Source organism: Hippocampus bargibanti, linkage group LG12 (assembly GCF_051943395.1).
Source record: "Hippocampus bargibanti isolate YZ-2025 linkage group LG12, ASM5194339v1, whole genome shotgun sequence".
NCBI lineage: Eukaryota > Metazoa > Chordata > Actinopteri > Syngnathiformes > Syngnathidae > Hippocampus > Hippocampus bargibanti.
In genome coordinates, this window is record NC_142745.1 from 18,835,940 (window position 1) to 18,852,558 (window position 16,619).

General features: G+C 42.6%; 2 protein-coding genes across 2 annotated transcripts; one reads left to right on the top strand and one right to left on the bottom strand.

Annotated features, from left to right (window-relative positions):
• Positions 1-696: 696 nt before the first annotated feature.
• Positions 697-7,894, bottom strand: mon1a (MON1 secretory trafficking family member A). The gene is given in 7 exon segments (XM_089011025.1): positions 697-1,402; positions 1,697-1,844; positions 2,371-3,136; positions 4,505-4,567; positions 4,570-4,878; positions 6,566-6,717; positions 7,779-7,894. Coding segments are annotated over 6 exon segments (1,551 nt in total). The 5' UTR covers positions 6,690-6,717; positions 7,779-7,894; the 3' UTR covers positions 697-1,261.
• A 452-nt stretch (positions 7,895-8,346) lies between these two features.
• traip (TRAF-interacting protein) lies at positions 8,347-16,019 on the top strand. The gene is made up of 16 exons (XM_089009824.1): positions 8,347-8,499; positions 8,654-8,772; positions 8,856-8,913; positions 8,996-9,079; positions 9,158-9,197; positions 9,280-9,407; positions 9,512-9,606; positions 9,731-9,844; positions 11,228-11,315; positions 11,400-11,489; positions 11,904-11,992; positions 12,087-12,242; positions 12,314-12,374; positions 12,441-12,545; positions 12,638-12,688; positions 14,196-16,019. The coding sequence occupies exons 2-16, from the start codon at positions 8,675-8,677 to the stop codon at positions 14,298-14,300; spliced, it is 1,362 nt and encodes a 453-aa protein (XP_088865950.1). The 5' UTR covers positions 8,347-8,499; positions 8,654-8,674; the 3' UTR covers positions 14,301-16,019.
• Positions 16,020-16,619: the final 600 nt, after the last annotated feature.

Below are 16,619 nucleotides of genomic sequence, written 5' to 3' on the forward strand. Positions count from 1 at the left end.
TTCTTGTCGCCGTTGCCTCTTTTTAACCCTAAAAGCCAAGATTTCAAACAACCAGCGGTCGTGAGTTCAATACCCATGATGGGCTCCCTGTGTGGAGTTTGCATGTTTTCCCCAGGACAGAGTGGGTTTTCTCCAGGTCCACCGGTTTCCTCCCACATTCTAAAAACATGGTAGGCTGTGTTCTGGATGGATGGATTGATGTACGTACTCATTTTGAAATCTGTCAACTCTAACAGTTTATTTTCAATTATTGCTTGAACCATTACAAATGCTGACCTAAGAGCTAATATTTATTACGTGATCGTTTTTTTTTTTTACATTGTCATCAGCTATGGATGCATTTTGACAAATTAGTTAAAAAAGGCCTTCAGTAAAAGAGTTAAATACATTTATTAGGGTACACAGCAATCATTGCGGTTCTACGCAATCATAAATATCTTGTCAAATGACGACATCCCTGACTGTTGAATTTTTTTTTGCAAAAAGCTGCAGGCCGGTTATATTCGCTGTGAGCTGTCAGTTATTGTAATAGTCGTCGTTACAGTTACATTGTGATAGGCTAACTGCACTGTACAGTGTTCCTTTACTTTGCAGTTAAATTGTTTAGGAAACATGCATGTTCAATGCAGGTCTGCACAACTCAAAGATGATGGTACCGACTCCCCGCCCCCCCAAAAAATACAAAAAGAGACAGTATCCAAGGGTTTCAGTGTTATATTTTACTGCAAAATAAAACAGAAAGACAGCCTATTTTAATATATTAATTTATATGCACTAGATATGAGTTTGCTTGAATATAAACTGATTCATGGGTCTTCATCAATCCCAAAGTGCAAGCGTATTTAAATTAAGACACACAAAGCTGACATGAAGATGAGAGTTTATACAACTTACTAATGTGATCCGTGACATTTCTCTGTGGAGCGTTATTTGGCGCAAGATGCAACTCATGGTCATCATGGGCAGAAAAAAAGAAAAAACAGGAATGTATAAAATAACTCAATGGCACACAGCAGGATTCCAGTTATGACTGATGCTTAACTCAATACATCCATCTAATTTATTTATTTTTCTCAGTGATGCAAACCTTTCCCAAGGAACATACTAAAAGGAATAAAACTAACACATGGGTAAAAAATTCCCAATGATAATTTTATTCTGATAATAGCATTAATTTAGTGGAAATGAGGCGTGCATATATTTGAGGTGGAATTGAGGCATACCCCTGAGTCAACACAGTCAGGTTTTGGGCAGAGAAGCGTCAATAAGTGAGGTGGCTCAGGATAAAGAGGCGATCTTCCTCCTTCCGAATCCATTTCAGTAGTTTGTTGACAGCAGAAACGGCCAACGCCTTTGTGCCCAGGGGACTGAAGCACAGGTAAAGCTCAAAACCACTCGTCACCTGTGGGAGGAACCAGGAAGGAGTGGGTGTAGGCGGGGCACAAAATCCATTATTAGTCATTTACAGGAGATGAGCATGATTGTACTTCAAGCCGTTTGTTTTAATTTAATAATAATAATACATTTTATTTATAAGCGCCTTTCAAAACTCTCAAGGACACTTTACAGTCACAGGATATTTTTTTCTGCGGGTGAGCAGCGGCAGCCACGCGCGCCAGCGTGTCCAATGTCTTGTCCAAACAAATCTGTTGCTTGATCGCTTTATCGTTTATTGTTTTTGTGAGCTCACACTTACCCATGCCATCATGTTTTCGGTTTCCCCGCAGCGATAGAAGGAGCGTAAGGGCCTGGTCGGATGGTGCACGTAACTGTGAAGATCCTGGTACACAGCCATGAGCCTCCTCTGCTCTTCATCTGACTGGTACACCAAAGGAAACTCTGGACTGGAGGTGTAAACACACATTCACGTCATAAGGTATGTTGTAATTACACATCTTTATATTGTGTACATCACAGGTGTCCAAGTCAAGGCCCAGTAGCCAGATCTGGACCGCCACATCATTTTATGCTGATTGCAAAAGTCCCAACCAAAATTTCAAATTGTCGTAAATAAACCACAATAACAGTCCTTATTTTTCACTTCAAATTTGAAAACGTGTTATTCATTCATTTGTTGTGCGCTCTGGATGTAATATTTGGAGGGGATTAAACATTCTAATGGCTTCCCCAAATTCATAACGACCCTTGAGATGAAACCGTAACTACAATGTGGCCTGCGGCAAAAAAATGACTTTGACACCCTTGGTGTACATCATATACAGTAATGTGATCCGGTAATGAAAACCCAAATGGCTTCATTGTGATTTGTGGAGTATGGATGACACATTTGTTTTTCTCCGTATCATAATCGTAGGCTTTGGTGAAGGTGGCATAATGGAAGCGAGATTTTCTGGAAATATTGCTCCCCACCTGGTATACAGCCCAGAGCTCTTTGATTTGTAAAGGAAGTGCCGGAGTTCTGGAACGCCAATTTGTGGAACAGAATAGCTGCGAGTCTTCAGTGCCTCCTTCAGGGCTTGATAAGCACTGCGCTTACTCAGCCTGTCGAAAAACTTTTGCTTACAGTCCGACATGTTGAAAAAGTCCTCTCGGTCGGTTGAGACCAGGATAAGGCACAACTCCGAAGCGGGTTCCAAATAGGAAATGTGAGCGTGGAAAAATCCCGCCGTGTTGAACTTTGGTAGACAGATGGGCGTCCAGCCTTCGCCTTCGCGGAAAGACGAAGAGGACCCCACCAGATTGAAGACAAGGTGCAAGTCTATGTGGTGTAGGAACTGGTCCTTCTTCCGAACCAGAGTCACCAGCCGGTCTCCAGCCAGCAAAATGGAGAACACAAGATTTTTGGATTTGGCGGCCTGCAGGCTGGACGAAATGACGCCCCTGGAGGAGCTGGCCAGAGGCAGGCAGGTGACGGCGCTGAGCAGCAGGCCCGGGTCATGATCCAGACGATGGAGAAGGCTGTCGGTGAGATACTCGGAGCCGGCCAGGAGGCGCCGCAAGTCATAGTTCTGCTTGTGTTGGAAGATGTGGTTGAGCTGCGTGAGGGTGAGCAGGCTGACAATCTGATAGTAGACGTACTGCAGCTCCCTCAGGAGCTCTTTGTCCGAGCGGCAGGCGCGGGACACACCCACCAGGACCAGTGGACTCTTGGTGAGGAAAACCACCTTGCAGCCATCTGAGATAAGACATCACACAGACACGGTCAGTCAACTTTCTCACAAAAAGATCTTGTTTGCGTCCACGGGAAATGCATTCGGAAACAAACATCGGTTCTGGGATCTAATCAGTGGTGGACCGTCAGGGCCTGCAATCACATTTCAGGCCTTATAGGATTGGATTAGTCTCACATTTGTTACCAGGGGCAGACATCGACCTGTAGGCATTAACAATCAGTTCTGCAGGCCCTGTAGCATTAAATAAGTGTCGATCAAACTGTTGTTTGAACCAATCAGATATCGAGTAGGCAACACCAAGGCCTTCTAGCTTGCCTTTTACAAGTTATTTCCTGGCTAACGGTACCCTCTAGTGGACTTGTAGTCATTCACACCACACTTTTTATGAGTCGCAGCTATAGCTGCAGTAAAGGTTGTATCGTCATAAAAAGTTATTTAGGGTTAGTTTGATTCAGATGGAGCAGGACTGAAGGCCTAGCTGTCAAATGCACGGCTCGTGACTGGATCTAATTGTTAGCACCGTAGAGGCTTTAAATTTGTCAAGGCTCGCCCGTATGGTTTTCTCACCTCGCCGGGAAAGACGACAAAGCAAGCCTACATTTTCACTTCCACTGACGCAATATCAATCGTCTTTACTCGTCTCTCACCCCTCACACCACTGCTATCCTCGTTCATAGTCTTGTCACCTCCTGGATTGACTATTGCAATTCACTTCTCCTTAGTGTCCCTCAGAAGCTTCTCCACAAACTTCAACTCGTCCAGAACTCTTCAGCCCAGAACCTCATCCTTTCACCACATCACCCCTGTCCTCCAAGAGCTCCACTGGCTCCCGGTCAAACATAGAATGAACTTTAACATTCTTCTTTATACATTTAAAGCTATCCATAACCTTTCCCCCCATACCTATCTGACCTTCTTCAAATTTCTATTCCCTCTCTCGTTCGCTCAGATCCTCTTCATCCCTCCGCCTGTGTGTGCCCCTCCCTGCGGTCTCTGCACAATGGGGGACAGAGCCTTCAGCTGCTCTGCCCCCAAACTTTGGAACTCACTTCCTCCCAACATTCGTAACATGGATTCTCTTCCCACCATCAAGTCCCATCTCAAAACCCACCTATTTAAAATTGCATCTTCTGTGTAGCTCTATCTCTTGTTACTATTCATAATTGTATTTTATTTATTTTATTCTATTTGTAATTGTATTTTATTTATTATAGTATCTATGCTTGTCTGTGACTGTAACGTGTCCTTGAGAGCTTTGAAAGGCGCTTAAAATAAAATGTATTATAATAATTAATTATTATTATATAGTATTATATATAATTATTAATATTATTTTGTCAGCCGTTAGCTTAAAAAACACACACCATTACCTGCATGAATGGAGCGGATGATGTTGTTCTCGGCCTCGACAAAAGATACAAGGGCCATCATTACCCCATGGTGCTGGACAGAGCCTCCTCCGTTCCATAGCGGGTATAAATGGGCTTTCCTGCCTCGCTCAGAACAAACACGTGCTTTTTGTGACTCCTCCAAGCCTCGCTGGACACATCCTCCTCTTTGCTACTGTGGTCCGGTGGTGGAATGTTGCGTTGATCCACTATTTTCTCTTCCGCTAGCACTCCGACATCCTCGGCGCACTCTCGAGATCTGAACACCTCAGCCTCCTTGCGGGCCTCTTCGGCCTCCGCGGTCAGATCCTCGAAGGACTGCGCATGGACAAACATGGCGCTTTTTTGACCTGCACCTGTGAAAAACCAGACTCGTGTTCATTGATAGTGCGATGGGTACGAAATTTGATGAAGCATGAACAATAGGCAGAAGACAAGAAAAATGAAACGACAAAGCACAAAAATCAACATTTTGGAGTGGGCAAGGGCACCTTTTGTTTTTTAAACAAATACTTAAAGGACAACCGACACCTTCAGACAAGTTGCGTCCATAATTTGTAAAATCACTTCAAATGACTTCTACTGAGCGCATTTTACAAAGATTCCACCGCATATAGCTATATTTTACGTTTTAAGACTCGCGCTGAATATTCAGGAAGTCTTTTTTTTTAGTTGATGTTGATCCCGTACGTGACGTCAAATTTGGAACGCCCCTGACCGAGAAAGCGACACACAATGCATTTTGGGCACTTTTTTTCATCTGAAAACACTGTGTTGATCGCGAAATTAGAAGGAAAACCCCATAAATAACGCAAGGGTGAATCGTTGTGTGTCGCAGACAATTGCGGTAACACGCATAAAGAAGGTGCAAGTTTACACAAATTCCCAGCAGACAAATCAGCCCATTTCCAACGGAGCTTGTGCGCCATCTTGTGCATTTTCTGGTACGCTACATTGGAGTCCAGGCGGCTCGAATTGATACGGAAGGACTCCTTTATTCTATTGCGAACATTTATGCTTTCCACTTCAGAACTATTTGAATCATATTCATTACTGGATCAGTAACAAGAAAGCATCTTCTCTGAATCTGAACTCTCTGAAGCCATTGTTTTGATACTGGAGCAAGGCATTTTGTGGAGGAGTATCCTGGTGTGACAAGAGGGCGGCATTTTCTGAATATTCCCAGTTCCGAGCTCATTTTGTGGCAGTTTTGGGACACTTTAAGTCATTTTTATTGGTGTTTTTCATTTGACTAAAATTATCAGCCTGCGTGTTTTGGGTATTTCAGATGCTATAAAACATTTTTCTGATGTCAGTTAGGAAACAAAAAAATTGTGTTGGTTGTCCTTAAAGAGGTCATCCGTTTTCTGTGTTGGACCAAAAAAAAGGCTAAGTTGGTATGTGTGTGGCCTTTTTGTGTTTGGGCTTTTTGTCGTAGTAGAAGAATTAGTCGTGCAATTCATGCCATCACTTTCACACTAAAGGGCAGTTAATAAGTGACAATGTCATTCTGTATGCATGTTTTGTCACACAGCACAATGGGTACTTTCACCCTCCACCCCCTGAGGACTTGTCAAAATAGGAAAAGCGCTGGTGGAAACTTGAATGCTAACATTAACCGACGACCACTATGTTCCATTGATAGCCCCCATAAAGTCGGTTCAAGACTGAGCATGCATAATAGTGGGAATCAGGACGAACACAACTAAACGGGTCTCTTCCCATTTCCTGCGACAAAGGGACGAATACCTTTAGAACTTTTATTTCCATTATTATAATGTTCATCTTACAAACTTTCAATGGTTGAGTCAGTATGAGAAACCAAAGCTAAGAATAGATCTTATGTAACTGCATTTAGCGTGTGGAACAAGGTTGTTTTCTCAAAAGCAAAAATGAAAAGCCTTCACGATAAAAGGTACAACCTGTCCTCCTACCCAAGCAGTCTCAAAAATACGTGTATATGGATCACGTTTCTTTTGGTCATTCATGAAGACCAAAATGTCGGATGAAATTGACTTGTGGCTGAATTTTGGACAGCCTCACCTGGTTCTGTTCCCTCCACCAGGCCAGGTGTGGGACTGTCAGCCCTCTCGATGCAAAGGTGGTGTGCAGGTGCCAATGTGCCATTCTCCCACGGCACAGACGGTCTTTGGCGTTCTTCATCCATCACTGTTACGGTGAGCTCCCACAGACACCTTGGAGGAAGTACACACAAAAATTTAGACAAACCCAATTCCAAAGACATCGGAACGTGTTTACTCATTCGCTGCCATTCACGAATTTATTCAGGAATTTAAAATCTGCCAGAGAACACCATTCCCTTGCTTTATTTTTGCGAGAGGGTGAAGATCGATCAAGTCACTGTCTATCTTGTGTGTGAATATCAGAACTGTAGGTAATGCATTTCCCTCCCACGAGGGGGAAAAGCCGTTGCATATCGCTAAAAAAATGCAGCCTTCAATCGCCCCGTGAAGAACACAGAGGAGCGGCGTTCATGGCGAAGCGCGTTCGTTACGATTATTATAAGCAGTCTACACTGACACAATATTGTACTGGCAGCATAGCTGCAGCACTAAGTGAGTGTGATCTGTCGAGTGACTTTGAGCTGGATCCAGATTTCTCCGATGAGTGGCAGCCGTGATACTTTACCCGATCTGCGACGGACCAGCAGAAGCAGGCCGGACCACTCACCCCGAAGTCCAGGGGCGCATTCACACGTGTTAGTTTTATTTTGTTTGTCAGGTGAATTCCTCCTGTAGTAATCTGTTATAGTCACAATGTTCAAATGATGAAAGAAGGGAATGTTTGTGTAGTCCTAAAATTCGATATTGTGTGGCTCCTGCAATTTGAGTGAAAATAACGAAAAACCCCTGGCACTAGAGTGGACAAATTTGTGCACGTCTGGCAGTGAATGAGTTCAGCATAGATAAAAGTAAAATACAATAGGTTGCAAATCATGTTCACCATTCATTGAATTGAATACACTAGAAAGATGAGTGACATATTTCATGTGTCAACTCGAACGTGACGGCTGACACACGATCCAAAACAACCGGGGTGGTCCTGACACAAACACACGTTCTAAAGTCGTCGTTGTTGTTCTTGTTGTTGTTGTTTACACTCGGAAGGGGTCAAACAGAACTAATTAGGCAGACACTACAGACTTGACAACTGACTTTCGATCAGATCATCGAACGTATGTCTTAAATTTGCATGGCTTTTTAGTTGCCTTTTTAAGCCATTAACAAACCGCTACCTTTCATTTCCAGAACCGTCGGCTGCTACGCACAGAATTTCTTCAGTTATCGCAGTGAACTTGCTAGCTGAGGGAAATCGTCTTCTTCCTGCTTGCCGATCGTAGACATAATTTGGTATAGCGCGAATGAGGAAGTGGGTATTGTGGGAAATGGAGTTCACTTCAGTGTGAGACCAGAGAAGAACCGACTGTGAAGTGTTCTCGAAATATATTTATAAGGAAACAAAATGTAGTTAAAATTTCTAATGAAATATACTATAAATGTCAAATGAATCGTCTTCTTCCTGCTTGTCAAACGTAGAAAGAATTTTGCCTCGCGCGAATACGGAAGTGGCAATAGTGGAATGTGGGAAATAAAGTTCACATCAGTATGAGACCAAAGAAGAACCGACTGCGAATGTTCCCAATACGTACTCATAGAGAAAAAAAAATAGTTTATATTGATAATGAAAAATACCATCAATATTATCTGTGTAATGCAGCAAATAAAAACACGAATATTTATGTAAAGGGTTAAGGAAAGGGGCTTTGAACGCACCATCATGGGCGGTCCAAGTTATGTATTTGAACGTTTGGCGGCTCGCGACCAGGAGAGTCGAAAGTCGCCGTAACACACTCCTTTTTTATCGAGACCATACACAAATATACTCACAAATAAATTTAACATAAGAGGGATGTATTGTTTCCAACGGACAATGCAGTAACCCAAGGCCCCGCTTTGGTAAGTATAACGGTGACTGATGAAGCAACCGTTGAGGCTAATCGTCGGTGTTGGCTAACAACAGAGTGGCTCACGTTTTAACCAGTTCATGCCATGTCATTCACAAGCAAGTTTGTGAAATGTGCGTGTACGTGTGTTCCTGCCTTCACAACAGGGTGACTTTCCTGGGATTAAGATGCCTATTCGCGCTTTTTGCATCATTTGCTGCGATCTATTCGATCACTCCAAGGATGTCGCTGCTATCAACTGCGGACACACTTTCCACAGTGACTGGTAACGTCAACCTATTGAACTACAATTGAGTACTTTCATTACTTTCCATTGTATTGTTTGCTTTATTTCCCCTGGCCCACTAGCCTCCTTCAATGGTTTAAAACAGCGCCGACAAAAACATGCCCCCAGTGTCGGAAGCAGGTCATTTTGCCATCACGTATCAGCACATCACTTTCTCGCCCTTGTTGACCTTGCCTTACAGAACGTTGTCCTTTGTGTGTAGGCCAACACTCGGCACATCATCCACAAGCTCTTCTTTGACATTGGCTCCGAAGAAGCGCGTCCACCGGATCCAGAAAGCTTGGAGGTACTTCAAGATTACACTTGAAGATGTGTACTAAACCAATGAGTTTATTATATAGCAACTGTGTGGTTTATCTCTTAGAATGAGCTTCATAGGCTAAGGGCCCTCTTAAGCATGAAAGGTAAACTTTTTTTTGTGTAACTATTATTTCAGTTCCACAACGATTCCAAATTAATGAAAAAGACGTTTGATGTTTTTTCTAGAAAGAGACTGCCGGAGCAAACAGAAAACCGTGGATGATTTGAAGGACTCCGTGGAAGTGCAGAGGAGAGACTTGGACAGCATGCGAAAAGAGATTTTCGAGAAGGACCTGCTGTGTTCTGCTCTCAAGGTATGCAATCTGTTCATCGTCATGGAAATTTACGATCATATTATTATTATTTTCCCGATTTTGTCCCACAGTGTACACATTTTGCATTTAATATTATCTCACAGAAACAAATGACTTATCTGGAGGCTCAACATGATGATGCTCAGGCTGCCAAGGACGAGGCCCGGAAGCTGAGGACCAAAATCAAAACCTTTGAAAAGTAACTGCCCCCAAAGTCGACTCACATAAATGTGGCTGCTTTCATTATGAATGCCACAGTAATTGTTCTGCTTCCTCCTTTGGAGCACCAAAAATCTGTTCTTACACTGCTCGTGCGTCTCCAGCATGGGCGTTTTGTTACAGGGTCAACGAGCTGAAGTAGAGTCCATGATCACGGACATGGGTGTGAGTCAGAATGCTGTGGAGCAGCTCTCAATCTACTGTATCTCACTCAAAAAGTATGTATGACGAAGAGACTTTGATCATTTTCAGGCTATACTACTATAGCTTTGCCTCCATTATAATTCATAAATCTCCGCCTCTCATCTATTTAAATGTGCATTTGAAGTTACACATCTGATGTGCACAGATGATGACGTATTGACATATTTTCCAAATACTACAGTCAAATGTCGGTTTTCAACCATAATCGGTTCCAGAAACCTGTTCGAAAACCGATTTGGTCGAAAACTGAAACATTTCCCATTATAATTAATTTCTGCTTTTTATTGATATCTTCTTTTCCTTTTGGCTTTTCCCTTGAAGGGGTCGCCACAGTGAATCAGTGTCCTCCATCTTCAGAGGTTTGATTCGCATGTTTGTTTTGGCCAAGCTTTTACGTCGTTTATATCTCGATTGAAAAATACAAACACGCCTGCTCACAATGGATTGCTACATGAGGATAATCGTCGATTACAATGAGACGCAACAGGAAGAAGTGACGTCTGCTTCCAAACTCTCGAACTCATTTCCACCCAACATCCGAATTATTGACTCTCTTCCCACTTTCAAATCCCACCTAAAAACACATCTGTTTAAAATTGCATTATGGTTTTATTGCTCTGGTGTTTATTGTTCTTTTAATTGTAAAGTGTCCTTGGGTGCTGTGAAAGGCGCTTATAAATTAAATGTATTATTGGATTGGATTGGATATGTCTTTATTAGTCTCACAGTGGAGAAATTATTATTTTAATTATTATTATTATTATTATTGTTGTTGTTATTGTTATTATTAGGAAGCGGAAGGGAGTCGAGTGGTGCATTCAGGTGCACACTTTAGTCGATATATCATTTTCGGTTACAAACCAGCGAATCAAGACTTTTGAAAACCGAGGTTTGACTGTATTTGAAATTGCTCTTCACATTTGGAAGATGTCTGATTCTGTCCTAAAGTTTTCCAGTTGGCTCATGTTTGACCTGTGCCATGCGAGAGTTTAAAAAAACATCTGAATTGTCACTTAAATCTGAAGGAATTCTCCACGGATAGGACGTCAGTCATCGTCCACACATTTAAAGCATTGCCTGCATTGTTTTTTTTTTTCTTGTAGATCAGTGTCAAACGTATTTTTTGCCGCTGGAGGGCCGTTATTATTTTGAGCAAGTGATGAGAATGTTTAATCCCCTCCACATATTACATCTAGAGTGGAAAACAAATGTATGAATAACTAGTTTTCTAATCAGAAGTCAAGTATAATGACTATTAGTGTGGTTTACATACGACAATTTAAAATTTTCGTTCAGACTTTAGCAAGCATCGTAGACATGCATGATTTGCTTTCACGGGCCAAATGAAATGATGTGGCGGGCCAGATTTGGCTTTGACTTTGACACCTGTGTTGTAGAGAGTATGACAATTTAAAGGCGACCTTGAAGTCTTCAAACGACACGTGTGAGAAACTGCGCAGAGAAGTGCTCACCTCCAACTGCAAGGTGAGTGGAAGGTCAAAAATTGCGAGTGTTGTTTCGGATGCTGTGATCCCAATTTTCCCATCTCATTCTGTGCGTGTCCTGTAGATGCAAAAAGCCTCGGTGGAAGTAAATCAAACCAAAGAGGACATGAAGTCTCTGCAAAACGATCTCACCGGTGCGGACAGAGAGATATCGGTAAGGTGCAGCAACAGAATTATCATATTTTCCAGTGTATAAGCTGCACAGGAGTATAAGGTCCACCCCCCTTGAATGGTGTCTTTTCAATCAGTTTCCATGTATATGGCGCACCTTCAATGAATGAAAAAAAAGGTTTCCAAATATAAGGCACACCACATTATTATAAGATGCTACAGTAGAGGCTGGAGTTACATAATACTTCTTCTACAGGACTGGCAATGGAGTTTATGCCTCCTGACAGTCGTTGCGAGACCGGTTTCTGCTCAATATTAATTCACATATAAGGCGCACTGATGTATCGGGCAGAGGATCATCTTTTCAAGAAAATCAAGGCTTTTGGGTGCACCTTATACAACAGACACTTGGCTGTCTGAAGAATCCTTGTTTGACTGCATACATTTCATTCTGTAGAGTTTGAAAAAGAAAGTGGAGTTTCTTCAGAAATCTCTGAGCACCCCAACAAGGACAAATGAGGCGCTTAGTCGGCTTGTCTTTGAGAGGTACATTCCCCGCAAGCACGCCCGTTGCTCCACACATTTCAATTTCAATGATTTCTGCTCATCTGGCTTTTTTTCCCCCTGGCTTCTCATGCAGCCCGGCCCCAATCGACCTGAACCAGCCTCACCTCCACCCGCCCATCGACGGCGATGACATTGATCTCAACTTGACCTACGATGTCGCTACACCAGATGACGCGGCCAAGAGACCAGTAAAGACTGCAACCAAGAAGATGCGCTTTGACCGTCAACCGTATGCGCCTTTGTGTTTATCGTCTGCATTGTTATTTTGCCCTTAACTCATTGCTGATTCTGAATGTGCAGAATCAACATTCAACAATCATTTGCTCCCACACACAATGAGGGCGCCTCCACGTTCGGCAAGGTAAGTTCAAGTAGCGCTTTGCCAAGGTCTGCTTCCAAATTTCAAGTGAGTTTTGTCTCTTCTTAGGCCCGAGAGCAGGATGCAGGCGCGGATCCTTTTTTGAGGAACTCTCTCCTGTTCAGAAAGAAGACCTTTGGGGGCATGCTGGACCCTCGGAGGAAGCTCGGAACTGTATGTCAACGCACACTTTTTATTTTGAATGTCTTTCAATGCGATTGCTTTTCACCCCAATCGTGACCTAAATTGGAAAGCTTCTTTTTCAGGTGCAAAGTGGCTACGATGGATTAGGAGGACGAACCAAATTTATCCAACCTGTATCCTTTTGAGCTGCCGGCGCCATCTATGCCAACTTCATGCCAATTTTGCCATCACTATTTTTTTCGCATCAACACACAATAGCCCGTTTTGAAATCAGAAGTCAAGGAAAATAGTTTGGCAATTATTTTAACTTGAGCAAAAAAATCCAAGCATCATGTCAACTTCATAAAAACCAGTTTGTACCACAGAGAAGACCCCTGCGTGGTTTGCAGCAGCAGGCCACAATTTGCAATCAAGCTAATACAAGGGTATCAAAATCATCTTTGCCGCGGGCCCCATTGTAGCTTCCTCTCGCAGGGTGTTATGAATTTGGGGAAGCATAATGTTTAATCCCCTCCACATATTACATGTCGAGCGCACAACAAATTAATGAATAAGTGTTTTTCAAATTTGAAGTCACAAATAATGACTCCTACTGTGGTTTAGATGGGAAAATTAGAAATTTTGATTCGGACCTTAGCAAGCATCATGGAACCTGACATGCTTGATTTGCTTTCACGGGCAGAAAAAAATGATTTGTTGGGCCACATTTGGCCCGCGTGCCTTGACTTTGACACCCGTTTGCTAACATAATAAAACACCCTTGCTTCACAATAGCAACAAGATTTTTTGCCAAGTTCCTCTATCTCCAAATGGCAAAGCTCCAGAAAAAAAAAACAACAACAGCGAATACTAAGGACAACCGACACCTCCGGACAAATTGTGTCCAAAATTTGTAAAATGACTTCTACTGAGCATATTTTACAAAGATTCCACGGCATATAGCTAGATTTTACGTTTTAAGACTCGCACTGAATATTCTGGAAGTCTTGTTGATGACGATGCCTGACATGACGTCCCACCTGGAACGCCCCTGACCGAGAAAGCGACACACAATGCATTTTGGGTACTTTGTTTGGTCTGAGAACTTTGTGTTGATGGCGAAATTAGAAGGAAAACACATAAATGACGCGATGGTGAATCGTTGTGTGTTGCACCAAGACTACTATTTGATACTAGCTGACACAAATTCCCAGCAGACAAATCAGCCCATTTCCAACGGGGCTTCGGCGCAATCTTCTGCATTTTCTGGGACGCTACATTGGAGTCCTGATGGCTCAAATTGATACGCAAGTACTTCTTCAATCGATTGCAAACATTTATGCTTTCCTCTTCAGAACTATTTCAATCATATTCATAACTGGATGAGTAACAAGAAAGCATCTTCTCTGATTCTGAAGCCATTGTTTTGATTCTAAAGCAAGGCGAAGACGTCCTGGTGTGACATCACGAACAAGGGGGCGGAACCTTCTGAAACTTTTGAAGTAGTTTTGGAACACTAACTCATTTTTATTGACGTTTTACATTTGACAAAAAATATCAGCCTGTGTGTTTTGGGTATTTCAGATGGTATAAAACGTTTTTCTGATGTCAGGAAACAAAAAATGGTGTCGGTTGTCCTTTAACGTCACGAGCAGTGTAAAAGTGTCTGGCAGTGTTCCTTAACCCGAGCCTCCTCCACAGTCTCCGTTGGCAGAGTTTCGCCCACTCATAAAAGCCAGAAGAAAAAAGGTGAGCAAGCCAACGTTGAAGGGACCTTGCCTGACACTGGACAGCTTCCTCGAGTGACAATTCCCCATGACGGCCTCGAAACATCAATTGGTGCTTTGCCACTTGCCGTCCCCAAATGGGACGCTGATTGAACAATGACTTAAGGTGTCTTAGCACTTTGTTTTAGTGAAAGCAAAATCCAACTTTTTTTTGTATGAAAGTAAACACTTCAAACATTTTTGTGTGTGGATCTCCCCATAACCTGCAGACCAACGTCAATAGTACAACTACAATAGTGCTTTTATGATCGTGTGCTTTTGGCCGCGCTTCACGGCTTCGAGTCTCCTGCAGAGGGCGGTAGAATTTTTTTTAACCATCAGCATGCAGAAGGTGTGTTACGTGATCAACTTGAATCACATCTTCACCTGTTTTCCAAGATGCCATGTGGCCAATGGGCAAGGCTTAATAAACAAATAAATACATAAATAAATACATCAAACCGACAGAGTTGCCTTGGTGTCTTCCCAATGTTCAGTGACTGTTCAGCCTTTTCCACAAAGCAATCTCGACCCTTTTAAACCCTCAACAACATAAAATTCAAACACAGAATTACAGCACAAACAAGCATGCAGTGCTTTCTGAAGCCTCATCAACCTCAAGAGAATTCCACAGCGGGCTTCAAATTCCTGTGGCTGAAAGGTCACTCGACAGCTTAATTTTCCTCGACAGCATTCGCCAGAGTAGATTTGCAAGCAACAGGCGGCGAATGAGCATGTATTGTGCTGCAAAGTGTTCTTGTTTGGTTTTGTTGCACTGATGCGAAAAGGAGCTCATTGTTAGCCTTGAAGTAATGTCAAAACGTTGTGCCGAGAGCCATCTGGAAATTACAGTGCCCGTTTCCACCACCCACAAAATGTTGATAACTTGACTTCTGGGTGAAATTTCAGGATGAGCGGAAAATGCACAGTCTAACCCTCATTTGAACATGGACCATGTTTAGAGGTGCGCCTATAGACTTTTAAAGGACAACCGACGCCCCCGGACAAGTTGTGTCCATAATTTGTAAAATCACTTCAAATGACTTCTACTGAGCGTATTTTACAAAGATTCCACGGCATATAGCTATATTTTACGTTTTAAGACTCGCACTGAATATTCAGGAAGTCTTGTTTTTGAGTTGGTGATGATTCCTGACATCACGTCACAGAGGGAATGCCCCTGACCGAGACACACAATGCATTTTGGGTACTTTGGTCTGAAAACTTCGTGTTGATCCTTGATGGCGAAATTAGAAGGAAAACACATAAATAACGCAATGGTGAATCGTTGTGTGTTGCACCAAGACTACTATTTGATTCTAGTTGACACAAATTCCCAGCAGACAAAAAAGCCCATTTCCAACTGAGCTTTGGCGCCATCTTGTGCATTTTCTGGGCGCTACATTGCTGTCCAGACACCTCAAACTGACACGGAATGACTTCTTTAATCGATTGCAAACATTTATGCTTTCCTCTTCAGAACTATTTGAATCATATTCACAACTGGATGAGTAACAAGAAAGCATCTTCACGAATCTGAACTCTCTGAAGCCATTGTTTTGATTCTAGAGCAACGCAAGACGTCCTGGCGTGACGTCACGAACAAGGGAGCGGGACCTTCTGAAACTGAAACTTTCTCAGATAATTTTGAAGTAGTTTTGGGAGACTTTCAGTCATTTTTATTGGTGTTTTTCATTTGGCTAAAAATATCAGCCTGCGGGCGGCCCGGTGGGCGAGTGGTGAGCACACCGCCTTCACAGTGCAGAGGCGCCAGTGCGAGGTCCCAGTCCGTCTCCCTGTGTGGAGTTTGCATGTTCTCCCTGGGCCCGCATAGGTTTTTGTTCCAGGTCCTCCGTTTTCCTCCCACGCTCCAAAAACATGCATGGCAGGCAGATTGACCACTCCAAATTATCCCTAGGTATGAGTGTGAGAGTGACTGTTGTACGTCTTTGTGTGCCCTGCTATAGGCTCCAGCACCCCCCGCGACCCTAATGAAGAATAAGTGGTACGGAAAATGGATGGATGGATATCAGCCTGCGTATTTTGGGTATTTTAGATGCTATAAAAGTTTTTCTGATGTCAGTTAAGAAACAAAAAAATGGTGTCGGTTCTTCTTTAAATGACACATCCAGTTTATTCTGAAGTCCGAATGGGTGTATGACCAAATGTTTCCTAAAAAAAGCATACTATTGCAATTGTTCCATGTTTTATACAGGTTTCATGGTGAAAAATGAAGGTAAGAGTACTTCAACAATTTATAAACATATGTAGTTGATTTTTAAAAAGTGAAAAAGATGAGAAATGGAAAGTGATTAACTAACTAGACACTTTTCATGAGAGTTGTCGATATGCAAGACTG

Bases quoted from the DNA above. Each gene is read 5' to 3' on its own strand.
- traip (XM_089009824.1), top strand. From the start codon at position 8,675: ATGCCTATTCGCGCTTTTTGCATCATTTGCTGCGATCTATTCGATCAC. The intron at 9,408-9,511 runs GTATGCAATCTG...ATTATCTCACAG, and splicing joins TGCTGTGTTCTGCTCTCAAG to AAACAAATGACTTATCTGGA. The intron at 12,375-12,440 runs GTAAGTTCAAGT...GTCTCTTCTTAG, and splicing joins GCGCCTCCACGTTCGGCAAG to GCCCGAGAGCAGGATGCAGG.